Here is a 21,733-nt window from a genome sequence, read left to right as displayed (position 1 = left end):
AAGTAGCTGGGACCACAGGCGCCCGCCACAACGCCCGGCTATTTTTTGGTTGCAGCCGTCATTGTTGTTTGGCGGGCCTGGGCTGGATTCGAACCCACCACCTTGAGTGTACGTGGCTGGCGCCTTAGCCACTTGAGCCACAGGCGCCGAGCCTTAATGGTCTTTCTAAATGCTATAAAGTCAGTACAGTATGCACCTATACCACGAGGTGTGTGCATTTATATAATCAATTACACACCTGCTGCTTCTCCTGCCAATGTCCCTGGGGGGCGATTCCATATTCATGTCATTTACATACTTAGTTAAAAGTGAAATAATCACCTTTTTCCATAAATATTTTCCAGGCTTTCTTGTCTCTGTCACTCATTCATGTACCAGAAAACATCGTGCACTTGACGAATCAAATAGAACAGGCCATTTTTCTTTTTTACAGACAGAGTCTCATCTTGTCACCCCCACTAGAGTGTGATGGTGTCATAGCTCACAGCAACCTCAAATTCTTGGGCTCAAACGATCCTCTTGCCTCAGCATCCCAAGTAGATGGGACTACAGGTGCCCACCACAACACCCAGCTATTTTTAGAGATAGGGTCTCGCTCTTGCTCAGGCTGCTCTCGAACCGGTGAGCTCAGGGCAATCCACCTGCCTCAGCCTCCCAGAGTGCTGGAATTATAGGTGTGAGCCACTGCACCCAGCCTGGCAATTTTTTTTTTTTTTAAGAGACAGAGTCTTGCTCCGTTGCCCAGGCTGGAGTGCAGTGATGCAGTCATAGCTCACTGCAGCCTCAAACTCGTGGGCTCAAGGGATCCTCCAGTCTCAGCCTCTAGAGAACTTCCTCCAAAAGACAAAACCATGCAAAACACCCCCTTCTTTGTTCCAAAAACAATTAAGGTAGTTTACCCGGGTGCATAAAATACACTAAGAGAAAAAGTAAGAATAAGATAAAGGAAGAAAAAGCACAGAGACAGTGGATGGAGCCAGGAGTGAGACTACCAGGAAAACACTTTGTATAAAAGTCTATGTACTTGGGGCGGCACCTATGGCTCAAAGGAGTAGGGCCCTGATCCTGTATGCCGGAGGTGGTGTGTTCAAGCCCAGCCCTGGCCAAAATACTGCAAAAAAAAAAGTCTATGTACTTGAGAGGACCACACATCTGTCTCCAGGCTTCCATTTTATTTTATTTTATTTTATTTATTTATTTATTTTTTGAGACAGAGTCTCACTATGTTGCCCTCGGTAGAGTGTCATGGCATCACAGCTCACAGCAACCTCAAACTCTTGGGCTTCTCTTGCCTCAGCCTCCCAAGTAGCTGGGACTAGAGGCACCTGCCACAATACCCAGCTATTTGTTGTTGTTGTTGTTTACCTGACCCTCAGTGTGTGTGGTCCAGCCCTGCCTACTGAGCTACTTGAGTACTCCCCAGGCGTCTCTTTCAATTACCTCTTAAATTCACACATTGTAAAGCAGGTTGACAGCTTATAGTTTGTGCCAATTACCTCCTAGAAAGTGATTTTAATGACTTTCAGATTCACAGTGTCTGTAAGGCTAAAACAATTTCCTCAAGGAAAGAAAAGATCCTTCCTTCTAAGACTAAGACAGCAGATGATTTCTGCCTGGGTCCTCTGAAGCTGGCATTATGTGATACACACCATCCTCAACTACATCCTTGCAATAAGCAAAAGATAAAATTTCATGGCGCTGTTTCTGACAGAGTGTCCTAAAAAGAGCTGTTGGCATCATGCTTTTATTCCCGAGATGCTTCATGGAATCACTAATCCACAGGTTAATGCAGGTGGGTTCTGGGCACAGTGCTCTCTATGGAGCCCAAGGACAGGTCTGCTTGAAACAAATTCAACAAAAAGAGGGGTGCTCAGCTGAAACCCATGTGGACAAGTCTCCCTAGGCTGAGGCCTTCCCTGACCAGGCGAGCCCTCGGGTATGAGGCTCTCCTTTGTGTAACTGGTCACATAGTAGAAGCTGTATTTTGTTGCCCCAATGTGTGTGTGTGTGTTTATAAATCTTTCCAGTGTGGGACCACATCTCATGACTGTTTATTGCCAGGGTTTGTCCTCTGTCCTGCACCCACCAAACACTCGTGCACAAGTTAAATGCTTGCTAAGGATGATGATCATGGCAATGACCCAGTGCTGCTGCTAAGAAAGTTGTGACGAGCCTGTCTTTTATCAGGAACCCTCCCGGTCCAGCATCCTTGGTCTACACTGCTGTGATGCCATAGTTTCCCCACATTAAAACCCCAGATATTTGCTTCCACTTTCTGCTGTTCCTTTCCACAGTGGGAACTCAAATTCGTCAATAGATTTGTAACAAGAAAGGGGAAGAAGAGATGGTTCCTGAGGACCACTTTTTGTCATTGCAGCAATGTCCCAGAAAAGTCACGGGTCAGACTGAACTCTCTCTGGACCTGTAACGCCATCCCAGAGAAGCTCAGAGACGTGCTAGACTGAGGACCTCCCGACCACACGGCATCTGATCTCAATCCTCTAGTTCCTGAACTGAAACCCAGGGGTCTGTACAGTCCAGAAAATAGTCAGGAACAGAATGAAAACATAATAGGAGCTAATGGCCCAGGTAATAAACAAAACATGTCACAGCCTCCTGGGGGCTGATGAGAGCCTGTCACTGAGGGGTGAGGACCCAGTGGTGGCACAGAGACATTGGAAGAAAGTTCCCAGGAGGATGCTGGTCAGAAGCGCAGGGCTAGATGGTGGGCCGAGGGTGTAGCTGAGGGAATGATTTGGACAGTGCCTGGACTAACCTTCTGACAGGGGAAGCTGGGGTGATGCATAAACACAAAGTATAGCATTTGCCTTTTAGTTGGAATATTTGGGCAGGGAGATGAATTGAGAGAAGTCCCATGTGGGGCTTAGACGAGTAATAGTGTAATGTAATTAGATTAGAATTTTCATAATATTGGAAAACAGTGACAATAAGCATTTACACTCCAATGAGAACTTGCCAATTGGGTATTTAGTTATGGCACTTGGTTGCAGAGGATAATTTTGTCATTCAGTTGCAAGATGCATGAGATTCGTGTTGATAAGGAGGTTCTGAGGTTGAAGAGTGGTGTTTTGTTTTGTTTGAGGCAAAGTCTCACTCTGTCTCCCTGGGTAGAGTGCTGTGGTGTCCTAGCTGACAGCAACCTCAAACTCTTGGGCTTAGGAAATCCCCTTGCCTCAGGTTCCTGGGTAGCTGGGACTACAGGTGCCTGCCACAACCCCCAGCTAGTTTTCTATTTTTAGTAGAGCTGGGGGTCTTGCTTTTGTTTAAGCTGGTCTGGAATTCCTGAACTCAGGTGATCCACCCTCCTCAGCCTCCCATAGTGCTAGAGTTACAGGTGTGAGCCACCACACTTGGCCTTGTTTTGTTCTGTTTTTGAGACAGTCTTGCTCTGTCACCTGGGATAGAGTGCCATGGCGTCATCATAGCTCACAGCAACCTCAAACTTCAGAGCTCAAGCCTTTGCCTCAGCCCCTTAAGTAGCTGGGACGACAAGCATATGCCACAATGTCCAGATAAGTTTTCTATTTTTAATAGAGAAGGGGTCTCACTCTTGCTCAGGCTGGTCAAGGGACCCTCCCACCTCAGCCTCGCAGAGTGCTAGCATTACAAGTGTGAGACACTGCACCCGGCCTAAAGAGGGATTTAAACAGATCTCCTGTGCAAGGGGCCCTCTCCAGAGCATGGGCGTGAATTCTGCCCAAGAGAGGGTCCCAAGATCCAACAGAAGGCCAGGCAAGCTCTGGTTCCCACTGAACTGGGGCTCTCCCCACTATCTTGGTATTTGCTGACAGGGAGCATCACTGGAGCTCTTTGACCAGGTCACCCGAAAACCCTCCTTACTGAGATCAGACAGTCTTAAAGAATACCAGACTCAGCCTCCAACTGTCAAGTCCCCTCCTGTGGGAGGAGCAGCTGGTGACTGCACTCTCTCATTGGCCACCCTCATCACACCTCTCCCAGAGGCCAACAAGATTTTCCAGGTAAGAACCCAAGGAGGTGACAGTGGCTAGACCCCAGAGCCAAGAGATAAAGTTCAATCCACTTGAAATATTTGTTCCATAAAGGCAATGTAGTACCCAGAAATTTCAGGTTCAAAGGTGATTGAAAAACCTCCGAAGTTTCCACCTAGAATGACAAAGGAAGCTTGGAGACATTTTTATTAGATTGAGAAACCATATCCCACACCCCTTTCTGAAGCTTCCAGGATGTCACCATAAACCCCATTCAATCTCCAAGCCAGGGGCGAGCCCTTCCATGTCACACTGGCCCCCACCACTTGTCAGAAAACTCTGGTCTGTTTTGGATGTGAATCTGCCTCCTTAGAAACCCTCCCACCCCCCCGTCCATGCTAGTTTCACTCTGCGTCACACGGGGCATGTCCACCCTTTCTGCAGGGCAGCGCTCCAGACGCCAGAAGAGAATGGTCACCCTGTACGTGTCTTCTCTTTCCCAGGAGTTGACGCCCCTCCAGGCCTCTGGGGACCTGTCGCAGGCACCCCCCCACCAGCCTGGGCTTCCTCCTCTGCCTCCCATCTGTCACCTCGAAGTTCTTGCTCTGCAGAGCTTCTCTGCATCTGTCACCTAAAAGTTCCTGTTCTGGTCTTCCTGCTGCGCTGAAATGCTTTCCAAACATTCCAAAAATGTGTTATGGTCCTGGCAGCCAAACCCACAAAACCCAGATCCCAAGCTCTCCCTGAGCAGCCCAAGAACATGTTCAAAGCATCCCCTGGCCGGCTTAGCCCATGATAGATCTTGCTGGACACTGTTTTTCGGTCTCCGGGTTGAATCATGAGGTTCTCTCATTGTTGCTGTTGGCCGCCCTCCTCCCACCCCAGGTCTCTGGCTGGGGGACAGACATCATACGACGTATGGCCTTTGCCCCAAAGGCGCTGGCAGCATCGAACACCCCATTACAACACCCAAGTGACTAGTCCTGTAAGATGGAAAGGGAGTCAAAACCAGGGAGGTCCTGGGTATTGCCTCAGGATTTCCAGCAAAAGGTCAGCTGTTAGGGCTTGACCATCCAGATTCCCGCCCTAGGGGTCACTGAAGGACCCCACCCTCAGCACTGCGGTCAGCTGTGCCGGGCCAGCAGCCTTGCGCCCACCATCCCGCCCTCCTAGGCGTGTGCAGCAGCCACACTTGCCCCATGCACGCTCCTGATGTCCACACCCCACCACAAAGCCCGTCATGTCCCTCCCTGAGATGGGGCTTATTTGCAGGACACTGCTGAGACTTCTTCAGAGAAGCTCCAGGTCTTATATAGTGGGGTCCCTAATCCAGGCATGGTGCTCATGTGAGATGCGTCAATTGAAATAAACTGATCCCTTGACCTTACTCTGTCAAGGCCCACATAGGAGAAAGGTTGGAACTGAGCAGCCTGCGCTCCAGGTGGGAGTCAGGAGGAGACCCACACGGCCACCTGCCCCTACCAGCTCCAGCTCCTCAGCATCTAGCTCAAAGCCACGCAGCACCCCCATCTGGTCCCTTAGCGGCCTGACAGCTCTCCTCCCTGGCTGGAGACTCTGCTCCAAGCCTCAGCCCATCACCACCTGCCTGTGTTGCAGACAGAAACTGGGGAGGACAGCCTGGCCGAACTGGGGCGAAGCCATCCCGCCTGCAGGAGACATAGGGTAGCAGGTTTGCCACAACTCCAAGTGCCTCATTGACCATTTTCATGTCACCCCAGGACAAGAAGCTAAGACCATGCCACTGCTCACTGCAAACCATGCCCCAGAGGTCCAGAGAGCCCCAGTGTGACACACAATGTCCCATGAAGATGCAGGAACAGTCAGGAACCACTCTGAGCAGCTCGGTCACTGCTGCTGAACTCAGAGACTCCTATAAGCACCGCCAGCCACCCCCACACAGACAAGTGGGTTGCTGAAGACCAGCCAGCCACTTCCTCCGTGGTTTCCATGGTGATGAGGGCAGTGTGTGGGTTTACATCTCCCCTCCTCACCCCCAAAGGTGGGACAGAATCAGGCTGCTCTTACCTGCCAAGATGAAGATGCCCACGAGAATCAGGAAGACCAGCAGGTACAACCCCAGGACAGCGTGCTTCAGGGCCGACAGGGAGCCCAGCTGGGTGCAGCAGCCGCCCGCCCGGCGTTTGTGGCCTGGACCTGGACAGCAAGGGGATGGGGAGGAAGGAAAAAAGATGCTTGAAAACCCCATGAGCTTTTCTCCCTCTTTGGTCTCATCTCTGACACACAGATGCTCGTGTGGAATCTCATGGCTGCTCTGCACAGCCATAACATGAGCACCTAGAGCTTTCTAGAAGCATCACAAGATATCCAGTCGCTCACTTCCCTGCCAGCTCTGTGCTCAGGGCTAAGCTGGATGACACACGTCCGGCTCATGGGCTCACACAAGCCACCTTCTTGAAACAGCAAAAACATTGAAACAGCCTTGGATATGTGTCCTTTAAGAAGCCTCACTGTCCCATGTGACTCATTGAACATGGAGAATTTAAAACCGGAGTTTCAAGTTCAAATTGTTGCAGCAGCCAGTTCCTCTGAGAATAGCAGAAGAAGCCCAATGGGACTGAGGGCAAGTGACAGCTCCCTGGGAGGCTGCGTGCAGGAGTGAAGACCCCGGGCTGCCAGATCCACAATTTCAGGACATCTCCCCATTTTTTTTTTAAACAGAGTCTCACTATATTGCCCTGGGTAGATTGCTGTGGCCTCACAGCTCACAGCAACCTCAAACCCTTGGGCTTAAGCGATTCTCTGGCCTCAGCCTCCCAAGTAGCTGAGACTACAGCCAACATCTCCCCATTTTTAAGTGTTGGCAGCTGTGGCACCAGTAGAGTGCTGTGGCATCACAGCTCACAGCAACCTCCAACTCCTGGGCTTAAGCAATTCTCTTGCCTCAGCCTCCTAAATAGCTGGGACTATAGGTGCCCGCCACAACACCTGGCTATTTGTTTGTTGTTGTTGCAATTTGGCTGGAGCCGGGTTTGAACCTGCCACCCTCAGTATATGAGGCCTGCGCCCTACTCACTGAGCCACAGGCACCACCCCTCACCCTAAATTTTCTTTTTTTTTTTTTTTTTTTGAGACAGAGCCTCAAGCTGTCCCCCTGGGCAGAGTGCCGTGGCATCACAGCTCACAGCAACCTCCAACTCCTGGGCTCAAGCGAGTCTCCTGCCTCCGCCTCCCAAGTAGCTGGGACCACAGGCGCCCGCCACAACGCCCGGCTATTTTTTGGTTGCAGCCGTCATTGTTGTTTGGCGGGTCCGGGCTGGGGATTCGAACCCGCCACCTTAGGTGTACGTGGCTGGCGCCTTAGCCGGTTGAGCTATAGGCGCCGAGCCCCTAAATTTTCTTTTCTGGGACTTTCTATTCCTTACTACACAGTAGGATCTAAAACCCTGTTTTGCCCCTAAATATGTAAGTTTCACTGGTAAAAGGCCCTAGATGTCTGTAACTTATCAGAGAAAAGTCTTTCCTCTTCAAGAGTCAGAATGGTGAAAATACCATTGTACCATGTTACATAAGCCCCAGTTTTCATTCTCCTGATGGTTGTTCGGCTCTCATGCTCTGAGTCCTGCTTCCTCACTAGCCTCATGGCAGAACAGGAGGAAGAAAATCTCACAGCCATCAATAGCTAACTTGAGTGTTGCCTCCGTCATGTGGGTGCTACTCACTGTAGGAGTGGGCCACATTGCAATGACATCTATTGCCATTAAGATAGTTCCCTTGCCCTCTAACTGAGGCTCCTATTTAATAGTCAGGCCCCTCAGTCAACCAACACAGGGAACATAGACCTTCCTCTGAGACAGCTCAGTCCTTTCAGCAAGACTTGGCTACTTCACACAGCAAACCAAATCTATTTTAAATCGACTGTAATAAGGGTTTCAAACTGATTTTCCACACGTGGTTAGACAAGCAGAACATGAATGGTCTGGCAAGAGGCTCAGAGAATGGAATTGCAAAGGAAAGAGGACAATTTAAGAGAAAGACGAGTTACTAAGGCTGCCCAAAACACACTTATTGCCTTTTTTTTTCCAAGTGGCAGCAGTGCGTTAGCTGGGTAAACCACTCGAATGAGTTAAGCTTAGTGAATGATTAAAAACAGTCCAAAATGATACAATCGCCAAGCCAGAGCAAAAGATATGCTTCCTTTTTTGTTAAAAAAATTACAAAATAAAATAAACGGACTATCAAGCCCAGACAAGACATGAAGAAATGTTAAATTCGTATTACCTTTATTACCTTTAATGTAATGTAAGAAGCCAATCTCAAAGGCTACATATTATATGATTACAACTATACAACATTCTGGGGGAAAGCAGAACTATGGAGATGGCAGAAATAGGTTGCCAGGGCTTAGGCAGGAGGGAGAGATGAGCAGGCAGAGCACACAGGATTTTTAGGGCAGTGAAATTGGTATGCGTGATGCTGTCATGGTGGATACAAGTCATTATACATCTGTCCAAACCCACAGAATGCACAACACCAAGCATGAACCCTAATGAAAATGATGGCCTCTGGGTGACAATGGTATATCAGCATAGGAAGCATTGGAAAGGCAGTGCCTGTATCATGATCTCTCATTCAACACCTAATTTCTGAGTCTCCAGTATGGACCAGGCCTGGGAAGTTGGAAGAAGACGACACTCAGGTCTCTGCTTTACACAGCTTGTTATCTTTGCATTTCTCACCGTCTAGCCTAAGTGTATTAGTTATCTACTGCTGCGTAACAAGTTAACCCAAAACTTAGAAGCAGAAAACAAACAGAAATTTATTTCTGATTCTAAAAAAGGTACCACTCTGGTGGGGAAACTTGACAGTGAGGGGCTGTGTGTGTGTCAGGGTGGGGGTACATGGAAACTCTCTGTATTTTTCATGTAATTTTTCTGTGAACCTAAAATAGTTCTAAAAAATAAAGATTATGAAAAATGAAAGTAGAGGTTTTGCCTTAAGGATTGCAGGGATACAAACTAGAAGAGACATTTATTGAGCACTCGCCCTTGATTGCACTACTCTGGTAGGCAGCCTTCAAGATGCTGCCACAATCCCTGCCCCCCAGGTAATGAATCCCCTGCCACGTTGCACCAGGGATGGGCCATGGGATTAATCCAAGTGGTAGTGTGTCATTTCAGAGATGAGACAAAAGACACTGCAGTTTCCTTCCTGCTCACCCTCTCCCTCTCAGAATATTCATTAGAGAGGAAGCCAACTACTGTGTCATTCATGAACACCCATGGAGAGGCCCAGGTGGTCAGGCACTGAGGCTTTCAGCTGACAGCCATGCCAGGGAGCATTCAGATGATGGCACCCTGGTCAAAATCTTGACTGCAACCTTGGGAGGGACCCTGAGCCACAGCTACCTAACTAAGCTACTCCCAGTTTCCTCCCAGATTAGAATTTATGTATATACACACACACACAAAAAAAAACATATTTGTGTGCAAAATTTGCAGTTATAAAAAAATTAATAAAATCCTGGCTTTCCTTCTACACCCATGGCTTCCTCAAAAACTATGTGAGGAATAAATTCCTGTTTGTTTTCTGCTTCTAAGTTTTGGGTTAACTTGTTACGCAGCAGTAGATAACTAATACACTTATGCTAGATGTTGAGAAATGCAAAGATAACAAGTTGCGTAAAGCAGAGACTTGGTGTCATCTTCTTCCAACTTCCCAGGCCTGCTCCGTACTGGAGACTCAGAAATTATGTGTTGAATGAGAGATCATGATACAGGCACTGCCCGTCCAAAGATTCCCTAGAAGCGGAAGAAGAAACACATAAGAGGTTAGCCAAGACATAGGGAAGTGTGAAACAGGTGTGCAAGAGAGATGTGGCACCAGCAAAGTTCTGCAGCCAGAGGTGGGCGCGGGTCTGCATGTTGGTATGGCTTAACAGGCCTGATTAGATGGACTAAACTTCGTTTTCTTTTTCTTTAGCTTTATCGTCCAACTTACAGCAATTATAAATTTGAAAACTGTGACTTTGAAAACTTTCTTCCTCCATATGAGAACAGCTCTGAAGGAGGTACCTGACAGAGCTGTTAGTTATTAAACATAGCTGTTGTTTACAGACACGGGTGCTTACAATACCAGATTGATGGGGGAAATGGTCAACAACAACGATGACAGTGACAATACTAGCAACAATGACGCTCCCCAAACTCTAGGGAAAACGCAGAAAAGATTTCCCCATCTTGTAGTGGCCTCCAGAATCGAGGGTGGCATCTCAAGATCAGGAAGCCAAAGGCAGGGGACTTAAGAGACTTGGAGAAGGGTAAAACCTATGGCTCTCGAAGAATAAATAGAGACCAAAAATTAAATGCACAGTGACCTGAAGAGCTAGCCCAGGGTGCCAGTGTCTGAGCATGGAGTCATCCCCAGATGACTGTGGCAAGCAAGACAAGTGGTTTCTGCATCCTCACCATCCTCGTCTGCACACAACCTGCATAACCTTGCCACAGCTGAGTGTCCCTGGGCTGTCATTTATTTGACAACACTTTACCTAAATAAACTTAAATTTACTTAAGAAGGAGACTTCATCACCAAAAGTGGAAAATTAGTATCATCTTATTGCACATTCAAATAAATGCCTAACTACTCAAACAAGCTTATCCTTACGTATCACTCAACGTCCTCGAGCGCGCCCCTCGGCTGTGTAATGTACACCGCATTCTGGGAAACACTGGTTTTAATAAAAGTAATCGAATCACAGTTCAATGACAATTTTCAAGAAGAAAGTTGATGTATAACAAGGAAATTTCACTTATAGAGAAGCAAAACCAAACTTTAGATATTCAAGATTAAGAAGGTTCTAGAAGGAAGTGTGTTGAGAACTAAGTAGCACCAGAAGACCAAGGCAGAACCTTGCACACATCTCTAGCACTATCTTCATTATGTGTGTATTTATTTATTTATTTATTTATTGAGACAGAGGCTCACACTGTCACCCTGTCGCCCTGGGTAGAGTGCCATGACATCATGATAGCTCACAGCAACCTCAAACTCTTGGGCTCAAGTGATCCTCTTGCCTCAGCCTCCCAAGTAGCTGGGACTACAGGTGTGTACCACCTGTTTTTCTATTTTTAGTAGAGACAGGGTCTCACTCTTGCTCAGGCTGGTCTTGAACTCCTGAGCTAGAGCAATCCACTGCCTCAGTCTCTCAGAGTGCTAGGATTACAAGCATGAGCCATCGTACTCCACCTATATTATCTCTTTTTGTCTCTGGCTGCCCTCGTAGTCTCTGAGATCTTCTGAGAGGGTGTGTCTCCCCACTGGCCAGCACGGCGCCTACCAAATGTCAGAGCAAACACACATACACGGCATTCATTTTTGCTGCAACTACCTCTTATATCTGCCTTATGCAAATAATTGACAAAGTCAAGTTGGCTGGGAAAATGTCTCTTTTAAGTGAAATTTTGATCTGAAAAAATAATCAAAAGCTTGGCTTTCCTTGCTGCTGATTGCCACTTTGGGCCCATGTGGGTAAACTGTGGGAGCAGTTCACTGGAACAGAGTCAACAACTTAGTCCTGGCTGGGTATCAGAAACACACACGGAGCTTTGTAGTCACGCAGAGGGAGGCCTGAGCCCCGCCCCAGGACAGCCTCATTCTGATGGAATCACACATCTAGAGCAAGGAGGTCGCCGTTCTGGAGTAAAGCATTTGTGAAGACACATTCTTGGGCAGTCAATGAAAAGTCTTACTCTTATAAGAGCTCAATTTATTGGGGGAAGAAACTCTTTGATTTGTTTTAATAGGACACATTTAAAATGGGGTTGTCTCAAATGATTTTATTTCCAGAGGTTAAAACCGTGAAGAGTTACTTTTAACAACAGGAAGGAAAAAAAAAATACTCCTAAAGAGTTTTTGCTAAAATACTATATGCTAGGGGTGGGGAGGTGTTTGGTAACAGAGATTAAAGAACAGGAAAGTTTACATAAAAACCACTCAGCCCTACAGAGCTGAGCTGAGGATGAGTATAGAGACGGTTCCCGAGGTCATTGCCACAGTGTGGGTAGCCTTGAAGCTCTGGAGCCCAGGTTCCCTGTGTTAAGCAAATAGCATCCCTCACACCTCTACAGAGCACAGGGTGTGCGTTTGGGGCTCCAGGGAGGTAGATTCAAAGCGTGCCTCTGTCATGCATTGACTGTGAGAGACACTGAACAATCCTCATCAATTTGTCCTTTCCTTGAAAAATTAGTATTTTAATTTCTAAATCATAATTTTGGAGCATTTGGGGGACTTATCTGTCTAAATGTATTGCCTCCCCATTTAAAAGGAGTACTTACAAATCGGATCTGATGAAAATGGGTATTTATTTCCAAAGAAACTGTCTCTAAACAACACACACACACAAAAAAGAGGCAAGGATTCCCTTGTCACCCACTTCAGTTTTAACAACAGCAAAGGGTCATTTTCTTTTTGTCCTCTTTGGTCCCAAACCTCATAAACAGCAGGTGGAGACAGAATTTTTTTGCTGGGAAGGACCTCGGTGCTCAGCCCCTCCAGAGATCTTCATTGAAACCGCCCAAGTCTGACCTCATCCCGTCAGCCTCCTCATCTCACTCTGGTTACTGCCACATTGTTCATTGTAACAGGCAGCCTTAAATAACCTCTCTCTTTGAAGTGGCCACAACTTTCTGGCTTTCATGGGGACCTCAAGAAAGGAAAGAAGGAAGGTGAGGCCAGGACACTGCCAAAGACAGCCACCAAACCCAGCCAACCCAGGTAAACAGTCTCACTGGAGCTTGGGAGGTCCTAAACAACTGTGATATTATAAAATATGCATTTGGCCTTCAGCCTGAATCCTGGCAAAAAACCTCCTAAAACTCTTGGAATCTCCAGCATGATAATAGTATCTTTTGTGTACTAATGAGATGGCTGCTGTCTAGAGCTCCCTGCGTGGCCTCAGAATGGAGACTGGACACTGATTAGATGGCTGGGACACAGCCTCGCTCCCCAACCTCTACTAGGAGACAGGGGCTGAAAGTTGAGTCTGTTACCAATGGCCAGTGATTTAATCAATCGTTCCTACATAATGAAGCTTTCATTAAAAACCAAGGGGACTGGGTTTGGAAGACTTCCAAATACCTGACCTCATGCAGGTTCCTGGAGGGTGGTTTCTAGGAGGGGACATGGCAGCTCTGTGTCCCTTCCCCCCACCTTGCTATCTGGCGGTTCATCTGCACCTTTTAAAATAACCTGCAAACATGTAAAGTGCTTCCCTGAGTACTACGAGCCCCTCTGGCAAATTCATCAAACCCAAGAAGCTGGCGAGGGAACCCTGATTTATAGCAGGTCGGTCATAAGTACAGGTCACACCTAGGCTTGCAACTGTCATCTGAAGTGGGGGACAGTCTTGAGGGACTGAGCCCTCACCCTGTGGCATCTGATGCTGCCTCGGGCAGACAGTGTCAGAAGCAAAATGGATCAGAGGACACCCAGCTGGTATCCACTGGAGAATCAGCTCCAGAACTGGTTTCTGCTAGAAAGAAAGCAATCCCCATACATTTAGTGACCAGAGGTGGAGCGTGCTGTATTGATTATTGAATGAGAAAATAGAATAAAAAATTCGATTTGTTTTTTCCTATCTCCAGAACCACCTGGGGTGCAGTGAACACCAATCGCCTCTGCTCTGTTGGATCCCAAACCTGAGTTCTTAGAGCAGGCAGTTCAGTGAGGGCACTGGGAAAGGGCACTGGGCTTCTGCGTGGCCAGAGGAGATGGAACCTTTCACACCCATTTATAGGGTACCATGTGCTGATTTGATATACAATGCGGAATGCTTACATCTAACTGATTAACATAACCATCTCCTCCCTTATTTATCTGTTGTGGTAAGACATTCATACTCTATTCTTTTTTTTTTTGGCGGGGGCTAGGTTTGAACCCACCACCTCCAGCATATGGGGCCGGCACCCTACTCCTTTGAGGCACAGACGCCACCCACATACTCTATTCTTAATAGTTTAAAATGCATCATTGCTTTATGGTGGAGTTCTACCAATAGTGATCATATCTAGAGGTTTATTGGAAAATCATGGGCAACAATGGTGTATTAACAACTAATCACGTGGACAGAATTGCACCCATAAATTATTAACAAAAATATAGATATATCCCCTGGGTCCTAGCATACAGCATGTGCTCAGCTGACATCTACTGGCTATTTGTGAGTAAATGAGACTAATTACATAGCACACCAAGCCTCTGGGTTTGCCTGTATGTCCCCTGTAATGAGCACATTTTCTGGCTTCTGTATTTGATGCTGTGACATGTGGGGTTGCTGGCTGGAGAGACTGCCCCCCCCCCCAGCCAATGCCAAGACACCATAAAGGACTCCCCTGGGGGCCTGCCTTTCCTCCACAAACCAACCACCCAATCCAGGGTCCAACCTCCCACTCCAGGCCCCTGGACCAGGTACAGACACCCAGGGACAGCCCCTCTGCCTCAGAGCCTGCTGAAATTATACGCACCAGCCAATCCTGAGCCCGCCTCAGGTGTTTCCCAGGGGGCCCTGGGTAGCACCAGCTCCTTCTGATCCCCTCATCTCTCCTTTTTCTTCTTTCCCACTTCCTCAGGATTTGCAGGGGACTCCCCAAAGTAGGGAGGGACACGAATGTGGATTAAGGGTCTAATGTGTATAAGACCCTTGACGCAGGTTACATCACTCACCTTCCCCCACGGCCCCCCACATTACTCTCATCTTGTGGTGAGGACAATAAGAGAAGCTGAGGCCCTGGCATGTGGCCCACGCAGATTAGGAGACTTCGCAGGGTTTAATAAAGCTCATCTAAACATGTCCTTTATCAAATATCAAATAAATATGTATCAAAAGGGACGTCCACAGGACAGAGCAACATCCTTGGGCTGGAACCACCTTTAGGCCCAAAGGGTCAGGGATGGGAGTGGTTAAGGAACCTGGAAGGAGAAAATCCATGTAGGGAAGCTTGGGCAGAGCTGTGTCCTTTGGTGGGGGGACAGGACCAGCCCCAGATGACCCCAGCCTCCCTGTCTTTCCCCCTCCCATCTCCTAACAGGACTCCAGTGGCCAAACCCAACAAGGCACAGTGGAGAGCAGAGAGGAAACAGAAGCTCTTCACACGGAGCCTGAGTTAAGCGGCAAAGGTCACACAGCCTGTGAGTGATGTGTGGAGTCCAGCCCAAAGCACCAGGCCGAATACAGGGAATATCCAGGCTCTCCCCACCTAGCAGGCTGCTCCCATCTGCTGGAGACACAGCCCACTGGGCAGGAAAAAACCCCAGTGACCACAGACTTGTCTCAAGGTGCTTTCCCTAGTGGGCTGCAGCCCTGAATGAGTTAGCGGCCCCACTCCTCTACTCCAGTGCAGTCTCTCCAACCTGCAGAGAGCAATGACCTCCCCGGGGCCTCAGCCAGGCCCTCCCAGGAAATCATGCCTACCCTTGGGCCTCTGCCAGCAGCCCTCAGCTGCACCAAAGAAATGGGGGAGATTTGATTGAAAGGTAGATATGGGGGTTCTCCTAGGAGCATAATGTGGTTTTACAGGGAAGGGACGCAGGAATGGGGAGCCTGGGCCTGGCTCAGCAAGCACCCGGCTGCAGGGCCAGGAGCATGTGAAACTCATTACTCCTGGGTCCCCTGCGCAGGCGGGCGGGACTGCAGTGTTTCTCTGACACTGACACCTCTCTCTGGCCCAGCCAGACCCCACCCACTCCCCCCGCCAAGCCTCCTCCTCTTCATTGGCCTCTTGGATCCAAATGGGAGAGGCCTCGCTGCATGGGAGAAACTAAGGCACAGAAGGGAAAAGATGGGAGGAGAGGAGGAAGGAGAGGAAAAAAGTGAAGGGGCGCCCTCCATACGTGAGAGTGAGCACCCGTCAGAGGCAGCTCGGCTAAAGAACCTTCAAGGCCTCATTTGGGATTAGTGCTTCCAAGCAGCTCCAGCCCCACAGATGGACACTCCACCATCGCCCCGAGGTGGGAGCTAGTGAAGAGGACGATCCCTGCCCTTCTTCAGGGCTTTTCCATTAACAGCAGGGGGATCCCAGGAGGAGGAGGATGGCTGAGATTCAAGGAAGGTGGCAAGTTCCAGAGGTGGCCTCGCCAAGACATGCAGAGCAGGGGAACTCGAGGGGTGTCACGGAGCAGGGGCTGAAGGATCTGAGTTCCTTTCCTAGGAAGGAGCCTGCATTCCAGTTTAAGAGACTCAGAGCCAGGTCCAGCTCTACCACTGACTGCTTGAGTGGCCTTGGCAAGTCACCAGCAATCACAAAGGCTTCCTGAGCACCTGCCGCCTGCAAGGTCCCCAGAGAATTCAAAGAGGAGCATGACACCTTCCCAACCTCAAGGATGTTCCAGTCGAGCCAGGATGAACAAGCACCACACTCAACAGCTCGACAGCACCAGAGGGGGCCACAAAGGCACAGAAACAGGAGTTGCAGACAGACTCTATGCACTCAGCAGTCATGGTGATAAGACCAAGATGGAGAACCTTTGTCCATCAGAAAGGGAGGTCTGGGCAGGACCGCTGACCTCTGCGTTCCCACCTGCTATCTTCAAGGTCCCACCTGTACTCAAGTCTGAGTCCTCCCTGCAAATCTGGGCTATGCTTCTGCAGCTCATCTTCCCCATCCCAACATGCCTAGGGCCGGCCCTTCCCCACCTCCCACCTCTGGCTCCACATTTAGGAGGGAACCTTCATGGGGGAACCTGGAGGTCCTCTCAGCCAGGTTCAGGGGTGCTGGCGCCCCAACTTCCTTCCACACCTCCCCACCCAGCCCAGGCCTTCCCCTCTCTCTACAGAAAGGAGGATCAAAGCAGCAAAATCCTTCAGTAAAAAATCAAAACTGCCATGAAAGTACCCAAGTCAGGGTCATCATTTTCTTCTTTATTTTTTTGGAGACAGAGTCTCACTATGTAGCCCTCGGTACAGCGCTGTTGTGTCACAGCTCACAGCAACCTCCAACTCTTAAGTGATTCTCTTGCCTCAGCCTCCCAAATAGCTGGGACCACAGGCGCCCACCATGACGCCTGGCTATTTTTTTGTTGCAGTTGTCATTGTTGTTTAGCTGGCCCGGGCCAGGTTTGAACCCACCAGCCTGGGTGTATGTGGATGGTGCCATAACCACTGAGATGCAGGCACCGCCCATCACTTTCTTCTAATGGGAGGAAAAGGGGGGAAAAATCAAAGCAGAAACCTACATGCTTTCAAGTCATTGGTTTCATCTCAACACTGTACTCTGGATATCTCAGGTCTCTGGAATAAGAATTTGGCAATCAGATTTAGAAGGACCCCTCTGTTCACTCACTCATTCATTCATTCATTCCACAAATGCCTACGGGAGCACCTACTGCGTGCTGGGCTTAGGCGACATCAGGGAACACAGCCGAGATGCCTGCCCTTGCCCGGCCTATATTCTTAAGCTGGAAACAAAGATGAAAGATAAACATAATGAATAAACTCCCACCTCTTCTCTGATATCTTTTAGGCTTCAAGGCTTTCCCAGGAAGCTGCCTGCCTGCCTAACTTCCCTCTGCAATCCTCACACCTATCTTAATCTACTTTATATTTTGGATAGTTGTTCCCTACCAGCCCTCTCTACTGGGATCATAATCCCTTGAGAGAAAAGACTGTTTTTTCCATAACCTGACATATTGTGGGTCCTCAGAATATGCCCGGCGACGGGAGCCCAGAGCAAGAGCTGCAGCGACTGGCAGTTCTCTAGGGCAGGTGAGCTAGATCAGCAGGCAGGAGCCCAGATGTCCCCTCGCCTCTGCCTGCTGAGACTGGCCCAGCTCACCTGCCTACACTCAGTGCTCACTCGTGGGAGGAAGGGCAGGCTTGGAAGAAGAGGGGGAGCCACTGCCCGTTGAGTCCTTTCAAGAGGCACCCAGCAGAATGGAGAGAAAGAAACTACGGTGCTGGAAGGAAAACGGTGAGTAAAGAGCCATCTCTACTTGGCTGAACGTCTCTGCGAGATTCTTCTGTCCAACATGTGCTACAACAGGGATTGTATTTGCCCAGGCGCAAGCATTTATTAGGCACCTACAGAGTGTACAACAATCAGGCCGCAGGAGCAGGGCTCCAGGGCTCATTCAGGGGAAGCTGCGCCATTTACTTAGATCTCTAGAGTTGTGGCAGATCAGGAGCAGCGCCTTCTGGGGCACTGGCAGAGGAACCCCTTCCTTTGCTCTATCCGAGTCCTTGCACCCCATGTGAGCACCTTGGAGAGGGGTGTTTGCTCCTCACAGATGCTTGAGGATGGTGAAGGGTGGCCCCTCTCCTCATCTGGGGGGAGGGTCTGGGCTGATGGTTTACACTTGCCTGACCCCAGCCTCCCTGTCCTTGCGGTAAGCAGATGTGGTGCTGGAACCTCCAACTGACAAGAGTACCATCCTTACTGCTTTTCTTGGCTTCAACACTTTACCCATCTGTAAGATGGGTATGCATCTTGCTGACTGTACAGGTTTGCTGAGATGAATGAATGAGCAAACCCACAGGAAAGGGCTTTTAAAGCACGGAGTTCAACATATGCAGTATTTGACAGGGAGGTCCCCAGCACCCTGGAGCACTGCCAAGGTTAGGGGGGCAGCACTCCTTCCCCACCCCAGGCTAGATCTTGCACCTTGAGACTGAGCCAGAAGCACTCACCATCCTCACACAGGTTCAGCTTGGACAGGCTCCTGCCGTCAAAGGGCTCCTCAAAGATGGAGCCGGTGTCGCGGTCGCTGACGGTGTGCAGGTACATAGTTCTGTTCTTCAGCCCCGTGGTGCAGCAGCGGCAGCAAAGATGGTGAGAGGGAAAACAGACAGAGTCAACTACAGGTAAAAACAGAAATGGATGGATAGAATGAGACGCTCACCCCATGACCCTGAGCCTGACCTCAGGGACGCTCTCCTCACGACAGGACCCAGGACACCCTCCAGGTCCCTGGAGCCCCCCACTTCTGCAGTGCTTTGCAAGGCCAGGCCCTTACGGACCTCTCTGACTATGGGATCTGTCAGTCCCTTCAGCCACTCTCAGCGGGGCTGGACCACTGTGGGTGATGCCAGGGGGGATCTGGAGGAGGCTGCCCTGCTGGCCCAAGGGGTGGCCTAGGAGCAATTTCAGAGCCCTCTGGGCTTCTGTTCTGTGTTAGAAAGGAAGGAAACTAGACCCACAAGGGTGTTGAGAGGTATGGAGAGACCACCAGCCAACACAGCTGAGAAGACCAGAACTGCCCCCCACACCAGCTGGGACCACAGCAGGAATTCATCTGCGCGGAGGCACCGCAGGGGCAGGCAGCCTCTGCGGGGACCACAGATACTAAGAGGCCGGGCAGCCTTAGGCCCAGGGGACAGCTCGTGTCTGGATGGTCCCTGAGGCTGGCTCACTGGGTCTCCAGGTCTACCCACCCCAGAGGTCCAGGTCCATCAACTTGGCGAAACCCTGTATTTCATTTACACAACAGTGTTCGATACAATCACACTTTGTAACACAAGCATGTCCCTCACGTGTGGGTGCGTGAAGGGGCCGGAAGGGCTGCACTCGAGATGATCCAGGTGCCCGGCAGGAAGGGAGTGTGGAGATTTTCTATGTCTTTTTGCTTGCAGATTTTCTGGGTTTCCCAGGATGCACTGCACTCTTTGTGTAATACAGAAAGTCCATTTTTCAAGCAAAAATGCAAAGTATTAAAATACTTGCTATTGCTTTTCTCACATTCCTGCCCAGTGATTTTACAAATCACTCTCTCCTTTCCTCTCGGGTCCAGCCATAGTTATCTTGACTGTCACTTCTGATGCTCTTTAACTACCTTGACATTGAACCCCAAAGACCCACTTTTTAAAAATGAATCTTTTGAAAGACAAAAGCTGCAAGACATGCAGCTCCAGGCCCCGCATGGAGCAAAGTCAGCCCTGTGACCTGGGTGGGGAGGACCCAGTACCTGGTGGGTGGCAGTGGGGGAACAATGTGGTTGATTGGGGGTCCCCACAGCTCAGCTTTTCTTCAGAGGCAAGGTGGAAACAAGGTGTCCTCAAATTTGCAAAAATAGGGATAATGGGGGGAAAGACTGGCTGGGTTGCTCCCCCCAGCAGAACAAAATGGGAATCCCCTTTATCATGCCTGAACTTGGTCTCCAGAGGTCTCTGACATTGGGTCTGAGACGAGCCCAGGACTAATCAGTCCTTCCAATGCCACAGCAGGCTGGAGGCTTCTGCTCTTATCTCTGGACACACACACACACACACACACACACACACACGAGTCACAGCATTCCTGCTCCCTGCAAGCCTTTCTTGTAGCCCATGGGAGGGACAGAAGAGGGAATGGTCCGCTGCTCCACCAAGATCTCTCCTCCCTGGCCCAGACACCGCCCGCCCCGGCTCCTCTGTGTTGCAGTGGTGTCCAGTTTGCTGGTCTCCCAGTCCCACCCCTCCACCCAAGCTCTCCACCCAGAGAGGGCCTCTAGGTGGGGCCTTGGGCAGCTTCCTCACTGCTAAACTGCAGGGGACCCTCCCTCATTTCATGAGCACTGAAAGCACCACCCTCCCTCTGGCCTTGCTCTTGGGGGGCGTGAAGCAGAAGGCCAGTGTCTCTCCTGCCTGTAAGAACCCTCTCTCTGCCAAAAACAACAGCCACTGCTGCCCGGAGGTCACACGGAGCTGGACGGACACTGCCCCTGCAGAGTGGAAGTGTGGGGCCCCACGGCCACCTCCACTGTCCTCCTTTTCTGGTCAGCTCCTGGGCCAGAGCTGGATCGTGTCTTTGGGGTGCCTTCCACCCCTCAGCTGCTGGACCAGGAGCCCAGGGAGCCTGCTGGGGAGAGGGTGGGACTGAGCAGGGGCCAGATGTGAGCGAGATGGGTTTGCAAATGCTCAGCCAACTCTGCTAATACTTGTTACTTGGAAATGAAACCTAAGCACGTTCTGTCCGCCCAGGTTTTATTTGGGGCTGTTTTTCTTTCACAGGACTTGGGGGCAGGCATTTGGACTCGCAGATCATGGATCTTATTGCCTTGGACAAAGTTTGTGCTCTGGAAAAGACACTTCTGATGGCAAGTGTGGGGCCGACAGTGCAAACACCCAGTGCGTGTGCCTCACAGGGTGCAGCCATTTGCCATCCCAGATCTCCCTGTACACAGTGATGCGGTGAGCAGATGGCATTCCCATTCTGTCACTCCCATTTTAAAGTGGAACCAACAATCCAGACCAAAGACGTGAGCACAAGGGGGATCAGTGCAGTGGGAGGGGCTTCCCATGGGGGGCCCTGGCCGGCACGTGGCTGCTTTGTCCAGGAGGTGTGTGCCAGCGCCTTTTGGTGGCCACCATCAGGGTAAAAAGAGTCACACCTCAGCCAAGCAAGAACCCCAACAGGTGGGGAACCTGGGCATAAGGAGAGGCTCTGAGAGCTTGAAGGGGGAGGGGGCAGGGCTGGGGATACATGAGTAGGGCGTGGAAGCCAAGGTGATCTGTGGAGGAAGTTCAAGGACCTGAACTTCAACGCTTCAAGTCAAAGATGGAAACCTCTCTCTAAGCAGGGAAGGGACACTCTACTGATCTCTTGTGGTGTCATGATCACTCTCAGGCAATTTCATCCAAGGCAGTAGAGGGTCAGGTTAGGGACCAAGGATCTACTTTCAGATTCTGCATTTTGGAGCTGAAAAGGCCCTCAGCTATCTGCCTCCTCCCAGCTCTGCACAGGTCCAGAGGGAAGCAGGCACCACAGAGGCCAAGGGCTCCTATCCTGCGCCCTGGGGAACTTTTTTTTTTTTTTTTT

At 49.8% G+C, this 21,733-nt stretch overlaps 1 protein-coding gene across 1 annotated transcript in view; it reads right to left on the bottom strand.

Annotated features, from left to right (window-relative positions):
- The window catches only part of SCARA5 (scavenger receptor class A member 5), a 75,788-nt gene extending 56,398 nt beyond the window's left edge, over positions 1-19,390 (bottom strand). The window contains exons 1-3 of the mRNA XM_012807710.2: positions 19,372-19,390; positions 18,628-18,795; positions 6,018-6,146 (exon numbers count right to left, since the gene is read on the bottom strand). Of these exons, the coding sequence (XP_012663164.2) occupies positions 6,018-6,146; positions 18,628-18,795; positions 19,372-19,390 (316 nt within the window). The remainder of the gene's footprint in view (positions 1-6,017; positions 6,147-18,627; positions 18,796-19,371) is intronic.
- Positions 19,391-21,733: the final 2,343 nt, after the last annotated feature.

This window comes from Otolemur garnettii, unplaced genomic scaffold (assembly GCF_000181295.1).
Source record: "Otolemur garnettii isolate 467f Iridium unplaced genomic scaffold, OtoGar3 scaffold00074, whole genome shotgun sequence".
Taxonomy (NCBI): domain Eukaryota; kingdom Metazoa; phylum Chordata; class Mammalia; order Primates; family Galagidae; genus Otolemur; species Otolemur garnettii.
The sequence above is the reverse complement of the archived record's forward strand: the minus strand, read 5'-3'. Positions and strand labels throughout refer to the sequence as shown.